The sequence below is a fragment of the Equus quagga genome, chromosome 3, assembly GCF_021613505.1.
Source record: "Equus quagga isolate Etosha38 chromosome 3, UCLA_HA_Equagga_1.0, whole genome shotgun sequence".
Classification (NCBI taxonomy): domain Eukaryota; kingdom Metazoa; phylum Chordata; class Mammalia; order Perissodactyla; family Equidae; genus Equus; species Equus quagga.
Window position 1 is genome coordinate 90,306,260 of NC_060269.1, and position 18,633 is coordinate 90,324,892.

General features: G+C 37.4%; 1 protein-coding gene across 16 annotated transcripts in view; it reads left to right on the forward strand.

Annotated features, from left to right (window-relative positions):
* The window catches only part of SEC31A (SEC31 homolog A, COPII coat complex component), a 78,912-nt gene that overhangs the window by 50,047 nt on the left and 10,232 nt on the right, over positions 1-18,633 (forward strand). For 3 of the 16 annotated variants that reach the window (XM_046655671.1, XM_046655675.1, XM_046655672.1), the window contains 5 exons: positions 4,764-4,937; positions 7,498-7,590; positions 8,281-8,407; positions 10,089-10,430; positions 18,071-18,109. In XM_046655671.1, the coding sequence (XP_046511627.1) occupies positions 4,764-4,937; positions 7,498-7,590; positions 8,281-8,407; positions 10,089-10,430; positions 18,071-18,109 (775 nt within the window). The remainder of the gene's footprint in view (positions 1-4,763; positions 4,938-7,497; positions 7,591-8,280; positions 8,408-10,088; positions 10,431-18,070; positions 18,110-18,633) is intronic. The other 13 variants (XM_046655673.1, XM_046655678.1, XM_046655677.1 and 10 more) reach the window with 8 other exon arrangements.

Here is an 18,633-nt window from a genome sequence, read left to right on the forward strand (position 1 = left end):
GTCAATTTTATTTATCTTCTCGAAGAACCAGCTCTTTGTTTCATTGATCCTTTCTACTGCCTTTTTTGTTTTAATAGCATTTATTTCAGCTCTGATTTTTATTATTTCTTTTCTGCTGCTGACTTTGGGCTTTGTTCTTCTAATTCAGTTAGATGTAGTTTGAGTTTGTTTATTTGGGATTTTTCGTGTTTGTTAAGGTAAGCCTGTATTGCGATGAATTTCCTTCTTAATCGATTTTTGCTGCATCCCATATGAGTTGGTGTGGTATGTTTTCATTTTCATTTGTCTCCAGATATTTTTTTATTTCTCCTTTTATTTCTTCAGTGATCCATTGCTTGTTCAATAGTGTGTTGTTTAGTCTCCACATCTTTGACCCTTTCTCAGCTTTTTTCTTGTAATTAATGTCTAGGTTTATGGCATTGTGATCAGAAAAGATGCTTGTTTCTTAAATTTATTGAGGCTTGCCTTGTTTCCCAACATATGGTCTATCCTTGAGAATGTTCCGTGTGCACTTGAGAAGAATGTGTATTCTGCTGTTTTTGGATGGAGTGTTCTATATATGTCTATTAAGTCCAGCTGGTCTAGCTTTTCATTTAATTCCACTGTTTCCTTGTTGATTTTTTGTCTGGATGTGAGAGGAGTGTTGAGGTCCCCTACTATTATTGTGTTATTATTAATGTCTTCTTTTAGGTTTGTTAATAGTTTCTTTATGTACCGTGGTGCTCCTATGTTGGGGGCATAGATGTTTATAAGTGTTGTTTCTTCTTGATGGAATGTCCCTTTGATCATTATATACTGCCTCTCTTTGTCTCTCTTTACCTGCCTTATCTTGAAGTCTACTTTGTCCAATATAAGTATTAAAACACCTGCTTTCTTCCGTTTGCCATTAGCTTGGGCTATCATCTTCCATCCCTTTACTCTGAGCCTGTGTTTGTCATTGGAGCTGAGGTGTGTTTCCTGGAGGCAGCATAGTGTTGGGTCTTGTTCTTTCATCCATCTTGCCACTCTGTGTCTTTTTATTGGAGAATTCAATCTGTTTACATTTAGGGTGATGATCAATATATGAGGGCTTACTGCTGCCATTTTATCACTAGTTTTCTGGTTCTCCTGCTTTTCCTTTGTTTCTCATCCTGTTTATTTTGGTCTACCAATCGAGTTGTGTGGTTTTTTATGTTGTGTTTCTTTGTTTTCTCCTTATCTATTATTTGTGTCTCTGTTCTGCTTTTTTGTTTAGTGGTTACCGTGAGGTTTGTATTCAAAATTTCATGGATATGATAGTCCCTTTTCTGATGGCCTTTTATTTCCTTAGACTAAACTGATTCAGTCCCTTTCCTCTTCCCCTCCTAAGTTGTTTTTCTCACATCTTATTCCATCTTGTGTTACGAGTTTGTGGTTAAAATGACAAGGTTATCTTTGGTTCTGGTGTTTTCCTCCCCTTTGTCTTTAATGGTATACTTGAGTATTTGCTGTTCTTCTCTGATTCTGTCTACCTATTTATCTCCTTACTCCATGCTTTGTAACCCCTTTCTCCCTTTTTTGTTCTTCAGGTATGAGGGCCTTCTTGAGGATTTCTTGGGGGGATGGGGGAGTCTCATGGCTATGAACTCCCTTAACTTATGTTTGTCTGGGAAAGTTTTTATTTCTCCATCATATCTGAAGGATATTTTCACTGGATAGAGTATTCTTGACTGAAAGTTTTTGTCCTTCAAAGATTTGAATATGTCATTCCAGTCTCTCCTACCCTGTAAGGCTTCTGCGGAGAAATCCACTGAAAGCCTGATAGGGGTTCCTTTGTAGGTTATTTTCTTCTACATTGCTGCTGTTAGTATTCTTTCTTTGTCATTCACTTTTGCCAGTTTCACTACTATATGCCTTGCAGTAGGTCTCTTTACATTGACATGTTTAGGAAATCTGGTAGCCTCTCCCACATGGATTTCCATCTCCTTGCCTAGGTTTGCGAAGTTCTCTACTGTTATTTCTTTGAACAAGCTTTGTGCTCCATTCTCCTCTTCTGCTTGTTGAATATCTATAATTCTTATGTTGCATTTCCTAATTGAGTCAGATATTTCTCGGAGACTTTCTTCATTTCTTCTTAGTCTCAATTCTCCCTCCTCCTCTGTCTGGAGCTTTTCAACATGTCTATCTTCAATTATGCAGATACACTCCTCTATGATGTCCACTCCAGCATTCAGGGAATCCATATTTTGTTTTATTTCTTCCGTTGTGTCTTTCGTGTCTAATATTTCTGATTGATTCTTCTTTATAGTGTCAATTTCTTTTGTGAAGTAGCCCTGAACTCATTGAATTGTTCCTCTACATTCTCTTTTAACTTGAGTTTTTTGATGATAGCTATTTTGAATTAACTGTCATCTAGATTACATATTTCTGTGTTGTCAGGATTGATTTCTGGGTACTTGTCATTTTTCTCTGATCTGTAGATCTAATATAATGTTTGATATTGATAGAGGGAGTGGCTCTGTTTTTTTTACATCCTGGTGTTATTTGGTCACAGTCACCGCCTGTCACCACTGGGTGGGGGTCAAGAGCCATGTATTCTGAGCCCTCTGCCTTCCACAAGATCCCAGACACTAGAGCTGGGCTGGGCAGGTGGGGGGAGGAGCTTTCTTCTGCAGGCTCTCAGGGATTTCTCACTCTCCTCTCGCTATCTGCTCTCCTGAGTGTTGGCTTGATAAGGTCACCCCCTGTGAAAGCTTTTGCCCCAGTACAGTGCTTCCTTCTAGGCTGTAAGGGCCCACCGGGGATCCTTGATGTTCCTGCAGTAAACATCCCCTCCCCTGTCCTTTCTCTCTCGGAGACCTCCCGTGGTCCTGGATTGCAGTCTTTAGGGGAGGGAATGAAATTTCCGTTTACCCTATTCCACCTCCTCTGAGTTGGGCTCCAGCCTCTCCGCCCTCCATCATATGGCTGCATGGGTCCTCTGACATTTTTCTGTTATATTTGGATGTTCTCTGTTGGAGTATGAATGTCCTTTTCGTTGTATGTTGGAGGGGTTACTGGGGAAGCTCACTCTGCCATGATGCTGACATCACTCTTTGGGTGAGTATGTTTTTAAAGTATTTTAAGGCAGAGGGAAATACATTACATTCATAATTTAGTGTCCTCATTTGGTGTGCAATAAAACAGGATTTTTCATCATTTTTTTTCAATTCAATTCAGTAAGTAACTGAGTATATAGTGATGAACCAGATTGTCAAGATCTTTTCCCTAAGGGAGTTGCCAAACTCAAAATGACTATGGATGAGTAAACGTGGGATTCAAAAGTGATATGTGATATGATTGAGGTAGTAGTGCTGTGGGAGCACAGAAGAGGGAAGCCTAAATCCACTAATTGAGCATGAGTGGAAGTTGGGGTGGGGTCTGAGGAAAGTTTTCACAAGTAGGATGTTTATATCTGTATTGTGTGTCTGACACAGCTTAATTTTGAGCCTTGCAGGTATTTTCTTGTTTCTATACTTTTTATTGTAAACTTCTTTCTGTTTTTGATGGATGTTTTTAGTTTTCAGTATTTTGTCTGTTCTAGGGAATTATCAATAAATTTCATTGAGTAAAAATACTTAGATCTGTGTTCGAGGACTATGGAGATATGACTTGCTAGTTGGTTTTGTATATACTTACATATAGGATCTAGCTCATATCTTTCTAAATTGTTAATGAGAGGATTAGATAGAATAGAAACATAGTCTTAACTTTATGATGACTTTGACATAATAGTTTTATATGACTTTTTACTTAATAAGGTCTCATTATTTTGTTGAGATATAAGACACTTTAAGAGTAACTTAATCTAAGACCTTTAGATTGTCTAGCCTCAGAATTAAATTATTTTCAATACCATTTATAACCACATACATTTTCCGTACATTAGTCTTCATGCTTTTCTTTGGACTTTTAAAGGACATTCTTTGTGCAAAAATCGTAATTTTGATGTTACCTCCTCCTATGTATCACAGTAGACACTTGGTATTTTCTGGTGAATATGTCCTGAGACTTTGTGTTATCATTATAGTTAATAATTCTCCTCTATCAAAGGCAATAAAGTATACCAAAAAAGTTTAAATGACATCGTGAAACCTTTAATGAATTTATGGAAATTTATAATTTTTAAAGATATTAAAATAAATTCTTGCTAAAACATTTTAACATTGCTTTTTTGTTCTTATTATCTAGAAAATGTATATGGTCAACTCATACTTATTGTAGATCTGTATAATTGTAGATGTGTATAAGCTACCCTAAGTTTGACACCTTACTCTTTTAATTGATTTCAAACATCTCTTTTTTTAAATTAATTTTTATCTCTTTCTTAGATCACCATTTTCTTCCATTACCATGTTTAGCAGTTGATTCTCACTGGGGGCCTTTTTTCCCTACAAAGAAGCACAGTTGTATTTTTTTTAACTACTTCTGTGATTTGCGAGAATTGCTCAACTACAAGAAAACAGCAAAAGAACAGTATTGATAAGTGGCATTGATCTTACATACTACCATGTGGCAGGCATAATTCGAATCCCTGCCTGAGTTAAATTACAAGTTACACTGTATATCATGGACCTTTGGTGTCAGTCTTGAGCGTTAGAAAACATGATGTCAAAACCTGATATACCGGGGTCTGTTGTATAGTACACAGCATATGGACAAAAATCATATGCATGATCAAGCTTATTGAAGAAAATCAACATGCTGTCATATAGTTGGGTGAACTCTTAACAATTTGCTTTGTTTTCTTCCATTGCTTCTTGTAGCCAAATATTGTGCAGCTTCGTGATAGACTTTGTAGAGCACAAGGAGAGCCCACACTAGGGCAGGAATCACCTAAAATTCCTTACGAGAGGCAGCAGCTGCCCAGGGGCAGGCCTGGACCGGTCGCTGGCCACACACAGATGCCAAGAGTTCCGACTCAACAATATTATCCCCATGTGAGTGATATGCCGTTCAAATTGGTGGTTTTAGTTTGTTGGGTTAGAGACCTTACCTGTTGTGATAAAGCTAGACAACATATTGATTTAATAATTATACTTTTATATTCTTGAAAGTGGTTTTTTTTTTTTTTTTAAAGATTTTATTTTTTTCCTTTTTCTCCCCAAAGCCCCCCTGGTACATAGTTGTATATTCTTCGTTGTGGGTCCTTCTAGTTGTGGCATGTGGGACGCTGCCTCAGCGTGGTCTGATGAGCAGTGCCATGTCTGCACCCAGGATTCGAACCAATGAAACACTGGGCCGCCTGCAGCGGAGCACGTGAACTTAACCGCTCGGCCACGGGGGCCAGCCCCTTGAAAGTGGTTTTTATGATTTTTTTTTTTGATCATTCCTCTAATCTAGTCAGACAGATTATATTTTAGATGTAAATTAAGCTCTCTAGGGAGATTTCTTCTTGTTTTTCCATCACTCAGACTTCCTTTACACATGTACCTGTGTTCTTGAAACTTCAACAGTTTGATTCATCTAGCAAACTGTAAGTAAAGTAGCAGGAACAATTTTGTGGTGATTTGGTTAATTTTATAAAATATTTTTTGAAAGTAGTCTTTTATTGAGTATTCTTTTCTGATTCATTAGTATAGGTTTCCTTTGTCTTCTGTATCAGCACAATAAAGAACATCCAGAATGCAAACTTTTTTTGGACAACTTGGGTCTTAGCAAAAAGTGAATGACCGAAGGTTTATGAAGCTGTAGGTCATGGGGAATGTGAAGATGATTAGATCATTCTTATTGATTAATTAATTTAATTAAAATTATCAAACATTTAGTGGCATAAAATGTGTCCTCTTATTGTCTTTTACTATTTCATATGGAAAATTATATTTCAGACCAGCAGATAAACTTTATGTTCTTAATTGAGAAGTTTATTTTCATAAGTAATAAATGGTCTTGATTGATAAAATTCATAGGTACTCTGGCCACTTTAAAATAGAATAAATTGCTGATAGAATTGACAGGCTCTTTTTTACATTTCACTGTAGCAGAAGTAAATATGAAATCATGAAAAACTAAAAAAAAAAATTAATGCTCTTTTGTTTATTGTACTTTGATTAGTTCTTAATCAGAATAGATTACATTTGAATATAATTGTAACTATCTAGAGAACTTTCTGTTTTGTTTTTTCATTCATTTGACAATTTATTGAGAGCCTACCGTGAGTGCCTATCTTTATTCTACCTGTTGAGGGTATGTTGGTAAACAAAACAGAGTACATTCCCCACTCTTGTGGAGATTGCAGCAGGCTTAGATAGTCTATGACATAAGTAGAGCAAATCATGTGATGGCTGGGAGAACTGAGAGGTGGAGAGTTCAAGCAAACATCCCAGAGTTTTAAGATACCTCGAAGTTTGAATTTCTCAGCATTGCGTGGCTGGTTAATGTCCAGCTTGGAATTGGAACTCCCAGGTGCCTTGAGTTCTGCCACACTGTCTCTCAGGGTACTGAAGTAAGGCATTCTCTACCTTGGAAGAAGAGAATATTTTACTCTATATGTCCTTCAGTTTATCTCTTTCTGGGAAAATGTAAAAGTATCGAAAGACTTTTGTTATACTTTGACTTAGGAGTTTCATGCTTTAAGAAAAACAAATTCAATCATAAACAGTGATTTTCTTGATTAAAGTTTGTGATAAGCTGAGTAAGGATAGTAGCTTGTGGTTTTAAAGGACTGTTTATAGGCAGAAGTAAAGGGATAAAAGGGAGGTCAGATTAGGAGGAGTGCCACTCCCATTTCGAACAGCACATCTTTTCTATTAATTGTTTATAAATTGGAGTTTCTACAAAGATTTACTTGACGAAAAAGGTTTTGGTAGCTTAAAAAAAATGTTTGAAAACTTCTGGACTCCAGGGTAAGCAATATGGCATAGTGTGGCAGACACTGGCTTGGAATCAATCCTAGCTTCATCACCAATGCGTTGTGTGGACCTCAGCACACTCCTTCATTTCTCTGGGCCTTGGTTTTCTCAATGGTGAAGGAGGGGGATTAGACTGGATGATCTTTAATATTCTCTGATTGTATGATTCTAAGCCTCATATGGGACTAATATGATTTTTGTGGCTCTAATGAAATCCAAAAAAGGGAGCCTACCGCAATATGTTTACAGATCATATAGTAGCATGAATACTATTAATGCTTCAAAATCACTTTTTTACTCAATTATCTTCTTTTTTTCGGAATGTCTTCTTTCTCTCCCTACTTACAGGACCTAGCTCTTCCCCCTTATTCTTGACACTTGAATGGCATTGTTCTTTGTGCTTTGATTTGGGTTTTTATATTGATTTTTCTACTGCCTGCTTCCCCATGTTTTGTTGTGAATGTGTATTTTTCTTTTGGAATCCCAGCTACCTTGGAAGCAATTGCCTGACTAACGTATGCCATCTTTCTGCTCATATTTTTTGCTTTGCATCTGGCTATTAATGCCGTTTGGGTTTTTTTCTTCTTCTTCTTCTTTTAACATTTCCATTTTTTATTTTCTGTGATTAGTATTTCTTTGTTCAATTCAGGTTAGAGTTGCCCCTACTGTCACTACCTGGAGTAACAAAACTCCTACCGCACTTCCCAGCCATCCACCTGCAGCCTCTCCCTCTGACACACAGGTATATCTTCGTTCTTCCTCTTTGAGCAGAATTCTGCTCACCTAAATATATATATAGTTATATGATCTTTACCCCCCCCTTTCTCAAGTTCCTCTCCCCCCGTCTGTCTGCCTGCTTGCATTTTAATACTTTTGGGATGCAAGAAGCAATTTTTAGCACAATTTATTTTCTTATCCTTCTCTCCTTCTTTTGCAGTTCTAAATTGACTTGAGCTAGAATAACATCAACCAAGGTTCTAACAATGGTTTAAATCTAATTTCATTGAAGATATTTCCTTTTTCTTTTCTTTTTTCTTTTTTGTGAGTATTGCAGAAATTGAAGAGAAGCAAAAGTTCCCTTGTGGCTTTTATACTTAATATTTCCAAAGTGAGGAGTAGAAGCTGGAATTTAGTAGATATGGACAATCCTGGTGACACATTATAAATATCATTGACACTATGTTATGAGGCTATTAGCATCTGTTGCCATTCATTGCAATTACTACTTTGGACCTGTCTGATCTTTAAATCACTCACAATGTGTTGCTCAGAAAATGTGTTCTGAAGAAGATAGAATGTATAACATGCAATGTTTCTTACACAATAAAGTTTAAAAAAAAAAAACAGTTCCATTTCAGAGATTATAAATCTATCTGGTAAGATTCTTGGTTCTAAATGTAATCCTCCTCTTTACCATATTCTCATTTCCTAGGGAGAAAATCCTCCACCTCCAGGTTTCATAATGCATGGAAATGTTAATCCAAATGCTGCCGTGGCACCACTTCCCACCTCTCCAGGTCATATGCACACCCAGATACCACCTTATCCACAGCCACAGCGTAAGTAGCCTGGCCGCAAGTCCTTTCACACAGGCATGTCTTATCTAAAGTAGTAAGCATTTACTTTGAAGCTCCAAAGCCATGATCAAATCAATTTTCACAAGTAGAGAAGGAACCATTCTGTGTCAGATGAAGTCCTTGCTATAGAGAAACATGGTTTCCCTAGGAAGCATCCTGAATCAACAGGCTAGGGAACAGCTCCTATGTCAGTCCGTTCAGAACAGCTGGCTCCTCTTCCTGCGCCTTTACTAAGACCTGTTAAAGAGGGTCAGTTTTCCCATGATTTTGGTATTAAAAAATAGAATTTTAGAAATTATTTCGTACATATTCTTTTCCTTCAAGCAAGATGAGACAAATCATTTTTGGAGAAATGGTTCCCAGGGACATTTGTTGTTGTTTTCCATTTATTTTATTTTTTTAAGAAATAGACTTTATTTTTTAGAGCAGTTTTAAGTTCACAGCAAAATTGAGTGGAAAGCACAGAAAGTTTCAGTATCCCACCTGCCCCCATGCACTACCTCCCCCTCTATCGACATCCTGCACCACAGTGGTAAAATCATTTGTTACAGCCGGTAAGCCTACACTGACACATCATTATCACCCCAAATCTATAGTTTACCTTAGGGTTCACTTTTGGTGTTGTACATTCTATAAATTTTGACACATGTATAATAATGATGTGTATCAACCATTGGCTTTTGTTTTTTTAGAAAATGTTTACACTTAGAAAGTAAAATATCACCATTATTTAAAAAATTAAATGAAGAGCAAAAAAATAAAATCTCAAAGGGGAAAATTATATGACTAAATAACTATTACAAAAACAAGAGGCCATTACCTAGTAAGAACTAATTTTAATGAGCATCATGCTAACATGGATGTTCTTACTTAATGTGAATACAAATTTGATACAACTTTTCACTCAGGTGCTCAACATTGAAAGTGCAGTCTTCAGAGTAGAACCAGTACAGTTCTACTAGGTGCATTCTGTAGAGGTTCATCCCTATTCCTGGTCATGCAGAATGTGATGGCATTCAGATCTCCAATCTGGATTCAAGTCTTTGCAGTAACACCTTAGTTGGCTGCCTCATTGCTTACTTACCAACTATGTATAGTATGTGAAATATTACATAGGAATGGTTTTGTCAGGTGTCCTAGAGACTATTAATCTGGAATGGTGCTCAAACTCAGAATTTGAGTAGCTGATGATTTTACTAGATGTTGGTGAAGATATTTGATTCATAACAACAATATTCACCCTACAGTTCTTACAATGGGGGTGATCTTGAGCTGCCACCAAACTCTTTCTAACCTTTACTGTGAAGGAGAGTCCACATTGTTCCATCTGGTGGCTGGTAGGTGTCACTGCAGTCTTTTCACAGGAAGAGGAAGTCTCAGAAAAGGGTCAGTCTTGCAGTATTGGGTCTGATGAGCCAGATTTTCATAGCCAGCAGCAATCTGGAGATGGCAGCGTTCAAATATTGGATCCAGTGACTATTAGTACATTTAGGACATCTGAGCTATCAAAAGTGTAACTTAAGTGTTAATGTTTGGTTGTAACTTATTGTTATAAGAAGAATGATGAAAATAATTTTCATAGAATGAGATAATTTTGGTTTTCTGTTGCTATCTCAATAAACTTGTGACTAATTAAAATTTCTGTTTCTTCTCCTTGGTGTAGCTTATCAACCAGCCCAGCAGTATTCCTTCGGAACAGGGGGGTCAGCAATGTATCAACCTCAGCAGCCTGTTGCTCCTTCTGCCTCAAACACTTACCCTAACACCCCTTACATATCTTCTGCTTCTTCCTATTCTGGGCAGTCTCAGCTGTACGCAGCACAGCACCAGGTCTCTCCACCTACCTCCAGCCCTACTGCTTCTTTCCCTCCTCCCTCTTCCTCTGGAGCATCCTTCCAGCATGGCGGACCAGGAGCTCCACCATCATCTTCAGCTTATGCACTGCCTCCTGGAACAACAGGTACACTGCCTGCTGCCAGTGAGCTGCCTGCGTCCCAAAGAACAGGTCTGCGCTTGAAAGAGTTTTGGTTTGGCTCCCTCCTTAATTTTTTCATGAACACATGGGTGGATGGAGGGGAATTATTTCCAGCTGTTTGTAAACTGAGTAATGTGAGGTGTTGATTGAGCTTCAATAACAAATTCTAAAACTATTTCTAAAAGTGTGATTCTCCCATAATGAACTTTAGTTGCTAAATGAGGAAAGCTTTAGAGCCTGAGAAGGGTAAGACTGTATAATCTGCCATTGAACTTAAAGTAAGTGGTAAGAAATTAATTGGCAAGATAAGTGGTGTTTGGAACCAGATTTAATTGACACTTTCTTTACTAGAGCTAACCTATGCTCTGTGTTCTTACTGAGAAGTTTTCAGTTTTTACAATTGTACCTTAAACTCATTCATGGAGATTATTCAGTACAGGGTCTTAATGAGGTGGTACAGATTTTTTTATTATGTTTATTTGTCAAGGTGAGGAGGGATCTTAATATGCTTATCTAAAGGAAAAAAGTGAGAGAATACAGCTCGGACAGACTCTCTAAGAGAGCAGCCAGCCAGTGTACAGCAGTGCAGTGATTCTCCATTAGCCTAATAACCACCCTCTCAAACATTTTGGAAATTTCTAGTTTTTTATTTGTTTTTTGTCTAATATTGTAGTTACGCCTGAAATTTCCTAACTAAAATCCTAATTTTAAATTATTTTTATAGTGAAATACATGTTTTGTAAATTATTTTTATCTCTCCTGTTAGACAGTTAGAGTGTTGTATTAATTTTTTATGGGTAGGTTATATTATCTGATTTTCATTTTAGGATCATAAAGGGGCATCAAAAGCATGTGTTGTAAAAAGGGATCAGTGAATCAGACTTAAGAACCACTAACGTAGTGGTTAGGAAGACAGGCTTTGGGATTAGACTTCTTGGGTTTGTATCCCAGCTTCACTACTTTCTGTTTACGTGACCTTGAGTAAGTTGCTTAACATCTTTAAGCCTCAGTTTCCTCAGAATAATAATAGTACCTACCCATAAGCTTATAAAGAAGATTAAACACATTAATACAGTAAAAGCATTTAAGGACAATGTTAGCTGTGATCACATAAAACCTCACGTAAAATTAGAGCTCTGTGCATTTAGGTGTTTGAAAATAGTTTCCCTTTCATATTATAACTGGTGGTTTTGAACTAAAGGGGAAAAAGATGAGCTTTGCTCCTAATACTCAAGTTGCTTCTGGGAATTCCAGTATATATTTTTCTCCTTTTATGTGCTAAGCTGTAGCTTTAATTACTGAAAACACTTGCCATAAAATAGGATATATTGAGGAAGTGTTCTTTTCTAATAAAGTCTTATGGATCCAGAATTATACATATATCTCCTCCTTTCTTTGATATATAATATTAAAGTCCAGAGTATCAAAAATCACACACATGCACAATATGTATCACCCTTTACTGCATAAATAAAATTTCTATAATTTTCAATACATGTAGTTCAATAGGTTGATATTTTTAGAGAGGAGTGATAATTCAGTTCTTCAAACAAAGAGTTCAAAAAATTACCTTTTATGGAGCTGGGGTCCCCATGGCCTAGTGGTTAAGTTCAGCACTCTCTGCTTTGGCAGCTGGGGTTCAGTTCCTGGGCATGGACCTACACCACTCATTGGTGGCCATGCTGAGGTGGTGACCCACATCCAAAATAGAGGAAGATTGACACAGATGTTAGCTCAGGGGTGAATCTTCCTTAGCCAAAAGAGGAAGATTGGCAACAGATGTTAGCTCAGGGGCAAATCTCCCTCAGCAAAAAAGGAAAAAAAAGGCCTTAAGGAAACTTGAGTTTTCTAGGAGTTTTGCTTTTTTTTTTTTTTAAAGATTAACACCTGAGCTAACAGCCATTGCCAATCTTTTTTTTTTTTTTCCTGCCTTTTCTCCCCAAGTCCTCCCAGTACATAGTTATATATTCTAGTTGTAGGTCCTTCTGGTTCTGGTCTGTGGGATGCTGCCTCAGCGTGGCCTGACAAGCGGTGCCGTGTCTGCACCCAGGATCCAAACCAGCGAAACCCTGGGCTGCCGAAGGGGAGTGTGTGAACTTAACCACTTGGCCATGGGGCCGGCCCCCTCTAGGAGTTTTATATTGTTCTCCTGATTGTGGGGTGATAGCCTCCAAGTTGAGATACAAACCCAAGTCTCTGAGTCTACAAAGCCCATGTTCATTCTTTACTGGATAGTTTAGTCCTGATGTGATAGAAATAGCTATCAGTGTTGGAATTACAAAAATCATTTAGCAACACTTTTAGGCATTTGTTACTTCATCATTTAAGTTAAATATTTGCATGGGTATTTTTTTCTCCTTAAGCAAAAGTGCATTTGGCCATGTGATAACATCTTTGCTTATATACAGAGTAACAGACTGTTCTAATCTGGCTGAGAAACAGTCACTAATAGGAAGAAGCAGCCAAACGATTTTTCAGTGTTCGGCATGCACTAAGCTGGCTGCTTTGTTACCTCTTGCATGTTAATAGTACCCTGTATTTCAATTAACAGTTACAGCTTTACATATTGTATTTTTTGACTTCCTAAAAATTTTGCTAAGGTCATACAAATAATTATCACTGGAAATTTTATCTTTGTTCTAATGTGTCTTAGATCATATCTTGGTTCTCTGTAGGAGTTGCAAATTCCACTTGTCCGGTGACTAATTCTTGACAGACACTGGGATTTTCAAGCCCTCTAACCATTAGTGAACCAGAAAATTATATGCCCATGGCTCAGAAAAACTAATGTTGCAATGATCAAAATGTTCAGTAAATTGTTACTGTTCAGTCTGTATCAGAATTTTTCAAGGCAGAAGTAGGGAGGCAAAAAGGACAGTACATTTCTAGTGAACAGCACATAGCTTTGCTGTAAGTTGGCACATGAAATTGGCATTTGGGCCAAATTTTGGAAAGCCTTAACTACTAGGGTAAGAAATTTATACTTCACACAGTAAGAAAAGAAAGGTCCTCGTGCAGGGGTTTGAACTGCTGAGAGGCGTGGCCACAGTGGCACCTGAGGGAGGTTAGTTGGGAGGGCCTACAGAATAGATTGTGGGCAGCGTGGCAGGAGCAGAGGCGAGGGAAGCAGGCCCTCTCCCGGTTTTCACTGTAAAATGGGAACAGCCTGAGTTAGGATAGTGCAAGGTTGTTTCAGTGGTGGCAGCACAGAAAGCAGGACGTTTTCCCTGTTTTACTGTCTAGTATAAGTAGGATATTGCCTGTCACTTTTTTTTTTTGGTCCCTCATTTAATATGTGCTTATTGCTAGGGGAGAGCACTTTCAAATATGTAGGCCGTAGAATTTTACTCGAAAAAATTGTTTTCTGATAAAATGACCTTCAAGGTATCATGAAGCTGTCTTTGAGTAAACATTGGTTTTCTTAAATAATGGCAAATTTAATTTAGGTATATAGTCTTAGGCTTCTTCACATAGAGTAGTCTTGAAGGGGCATGATATTGCATATTTTCATGAAAGAGTATTCTGAAAAAATTTTTTTTTAATTTTCATAAACATTCCTTAGTCAAATTATAAGTATCTGGTTTTAACATTTTAAGTAAAGGAGAGGAGCATGATAGCCCTCCTTACTTTTCTTTGGAAAATTCTGTTTTATCTCGTGTCATTGGAAAATGACCTTAAGGATTCATGTCTTTCTAAATTTTAATTTTTAATTTTGTAACCCTTTTATTTTCTGTTGTGACATGCTAGGCCTGTGAGGGAAAAGGAGAGGTATGTGGTTGACAAAGATGCTCTATTCTCTCCATCTCAAATTATCTTCTAGCCAAAAGTCTCCACACCATTGGCACTAATATTTTCTGTGAATCCACTGAAAAGTATCTTAGCCAGTGCATACATCCTATCATTATGCTCCTGCAAGAATACCTATGAAGGTTCCCAGTGAGAAGTGGGATTCAAGTAAGGACGGTACGCAGCCCCACTCCTGCGTTTGAGACCAGGCAGTTCTCTCTTCTTCCCCAGAGACCCTGTGGAGAACTAATCCCGACACTAAGGTGGATAAGTGTCTCTAGTATCCAGTGATGTCCCATATTCACTTTTTAAATTAATTTTCCTTTGATTTTTATTAATTTTTCACTGTAGGATTTTGAAAGACTCCAAATAGTATAAAGAATAAAATTAAAATGATCTGTAATTCTAACACCCAAATATAACCACTAATAATTTAGGTTTATTTATTCACTTCATACACATATATACATACATATATGTATGCTTGTGTGTTCACATGTATTAAAAAAACTTTTTAATGTGGTAAAATATACATAACATAAAATTTACCATTTTAACCATTTTTAAGTGTATAGTTGGGTAACATTAAGTACATTCACAATGTTGTACAACCATCACCACCACCTATCTCCAGAACTTTTTCATCTTCCCCAACCGAAACTATGTACCCATTAAATCACTCCCCATTCCTCCCAGTCTTGGTAACCACTGTTCTACCTTCTGTCTCTATATATTTGACTACTCTAGGTACCTCATATAAGTAGAATCATGCAATATTTGTCCTTTTGTGGCTGGCTTATTTCACTGTCTTCAAGATTCATCCATGATGTAGCATGTGTCAGAGTTTCTTTCCCTTTTAAGGCTGAATATTATTCCTCTGCATGTATGTACCACATTTTGTTTATCCATTCATCTGCACCTGGACATTTTGGCTATTGTGTATAATGCTGCTGTGAACATGGGTGTACAAATATCTGTTCGAGTCCCTGCTTTCAGTTCTTTCGGGCATATACCTAGAAGTGGAATTGCTGGATGAAATAGTAATTCAATGTTTAATTTTTTGAAGAACCACCATACTGTTTTCCACAGTGGCTGTACCATTTTGCACTCCCACCAGCAGTGCACAAGGGTTCCAATTTCTCCACATCCACACCAACACTTGCTTTCTGTTTTTTTGATTCCACCTATTCTAATTGGTGTGAAGTAGTGTATCATTGTATGCATGCTTTTTTTTTTTTTTTTTTTAAGATCCTATTTTTCTTTTTTCCCCACAAAGCCCCCTGGTACACAGTTGTATATTTTTACTTGTGGGTCCTTCTAGTTGTGGCATGTGGGATGCATGGCCTGATGAGTGGTGCCATGTCCGCCCCCAGGATCTGAACCGGTGAAACCCTGGGCCACTGAAGCAGAGCAGAGCTCACGAACTTAACCACTCGGCCACGGGGCCGGCCCCCAATGTGTGCATGCATTTTTAAAGAATTGAAATCATAACACACACACATAATTTTACATCTTGCTTTTTTCTTAATATTGTACCATGAGCCATTTTTCCATGCCCTTTTAAAGTCACATCATGTTTTAAAAAGAGTAAGAGTTTTATCCCCATTTTATAGTTTTTGAAAGAGTAAAAAAGATTATCTCCTCTTTACGGTTTTATGAAATAATTATGCCTGAGATGAGACTATGCTGTGCTGAATTTTTTTAAATGTTGACCAAGAGTATCCTTTTGCACATCTCTGATGAACCTCCATAATACTGTCTCCTGTGTATCTCTATAAAGTGGAGGTCAATTTAATTGTGTTTTTAAAAAGTATTTCAACAGTCAATTTAAAGACAAATGCAAAAAGATTGGAAGGGGTTCGAATTACAGCTGAAATAAAACTGCATTAAATTGAGAAGAGATTTGACCAAGGATTATCTGGGCGGAAATGAAATAAATGGCTAAACGTGGTTTGAGGTTAGGAGGAGTCAGTTAGAGTGTGCTTTGAGGGTAACTTTGATTATTGTACAACTGTTACTTTGTATTCAACAGACACCCCCATCCTCAAGTTGTGCAGGCTAGCCAACTGGCTGGTTGTTCCTGTTGAGAATCTTTTTGTTTCTGATTTGATTCAGTTTCACTCTTCAGCTTTGAATTTGGTTTGATTTCCTTATAACTTTGGTGTCATTTTACCAAAAGCTCATATGAAATTGCCCCACAAAATTTTTTGTGCTGCTAATAGATTGTAAAATCAGGATACCGTCTGAGGTTTTAATACCCAGGTCTTAAGTCCTGCCATGAGGTTAGAGGAAAAACTGCTCTCATCTTTTGCTCATGCCTCTCATGGGGCAGGAGAGGAGGGCGTGTTCTTGAGACTGCTCCCTGAAAAAAAGGGTCAAGGCCAAGGTATTTCCACTACTTTTAGGTTTGTAATATATCGGCCCCCTCAGCCCAGAAGCTGAAGTCTGGTGCTGGAGAATTCATCAGTAGTTGCAAATCAGGTCAGTCGTCTGTCGTAATGCGCACACAGTGACTCCCAGGGATTTATTAACTGTAGTCCTGTGAGGTCATATCTTACATGGGAAGTTAGGTTGTAAAGTCATCGTTTAAGGCAAAAATAGGAAATCACTTATAGTCAGTTATCCTTCATCACTCCTTTCTTCAGTTAAGCCCTCGATGAACAACTTGGCTTATGTTGAGGAGCCATATTGTATGAAAAACGTCTATCCATAAACCACACAGTGAGATTTCAAGATATGGGGTTACCTCTCCCACCTCACAATTTCTCTGGGGCATGTGCTTCTTGAAAAGAACTCAAACTGAATTGAACTCACTAATTAATTGCTATATTCTTTTGGTTTGTCTGTCCCCAAATGAAGATAGTTGGATTTCCATAAGTTATATGTACATATGATGTACCTCCACTGCATGCTTTTGATTGGAGGCCAGGCCAGGCCTGACCCTGAATATCTGACAGTTTTGGATTTGCTGTGTTAGTTTTCAGCCGCCTTTCCTCTTGTCCACTGCCAGAAACTTAAGAGAAATAGTGATTTCTGGAAGACTTGTGCTAAACAGTCTACAAATCCATATATTCTTACAGAAAAGACTATATTAGATGGTTACATATTTACTGGGCCTGTTCTCATTTGTGCTGATATTCATGGTGTGACCCCAGAAATTATAGTTTCTCCAGAATACGACCCTTGGCGCCTCCCAAATCTAGCGGTCAAGTGGCACCACCTTGTTAAGATTGTCTGACATGCGTATCTTTAACAAGTACAGTGCCGAAGTCTGCAGGACAGTGTAGAAATCTCTCGTTTCTCTTTAAATCCCTGCTTCTGAAAGAGGGTATTGACCAGCAGCATTGGCATGACCTGGGAGCTAGCCAGAACAATAGAATTTCAGGCCCTACGCTATGCCTGGTGAATTAAAATCTGCATTTTATTAAGATCCTTAGGTGATTTGGATTCACAGCTTTATAATACTAAAATGGACACAGTAGTTATGTTAAGAAGTGCTCTCCCTTCAGTGATACTGCTGAGCTTCATTGATCAAATAGTAGAGAAGAATCCATGCAAACAATTACGGAAATGTTATTTTAAATAGGAAGAAATAAAATTTTCTCTTAAAGAAGACAGCTAGCTCAGTAAGAGAAAAAAAAGTGATATTTAAGAGTTTGTTGTGTCTGACACGACTTAATTTGCTTTCCCCAAAAAGTGGTTGCTTTCTTAATTAGATAGAAGGCATTTCATGTGACTTGATTAAAAAGTACACTTTGTTCCCTTATAAAATTAGTTTATTCTTTCTGGGGGTTGATGGAGGAAGAAACAATTGCAAAATGCGCAGAGTTTAGAATGTCTTTATTGATAATACTGTTTAAGTGACTTTTACATTTTGTCTACAGAAAATCAGACTATGCAAGACCAGCCACCTATATTGGAAGGTGAATTGGTTATAAAATGTATACCTTTAGAAATCTTTGAATCATTGAATACAATTAATGAATGGACATTCATAATAATGCATGTGAACTTCAAAGCTGATAATAATCCTAAATCTGATCATTATCATTTTTTAATTTAACTTCTTTTTTGAATCAAATCTTAGAACTGATTGGGGGTGGGAGGAAGGGCGAAATAGGTGAAGGGGATAAGAGGTGCGAACTTCCAGTCATGAAGTAAATAAGTCATGGGATGCAGTGCACAGAATAGGGAATGCAGTCAACAATGTTATAAAAGTCCTCTGATGACAGATGGTAACTAGTCTTATTTATAAGGGTGATTATTTTCTAATATAAATAAATGTCAAGTCACTGTGATACACTTGAAACTAATACACCTGAAACTGCAATTTAAAAAAAAAAAGTCTTAGAACTGATTGAATTAACATGGTGACACAAATAGCTTTAAATCATGAAAGTCATCTGTTTTATACAGCATCAAGACAACGACTATATCAAGATTGTCT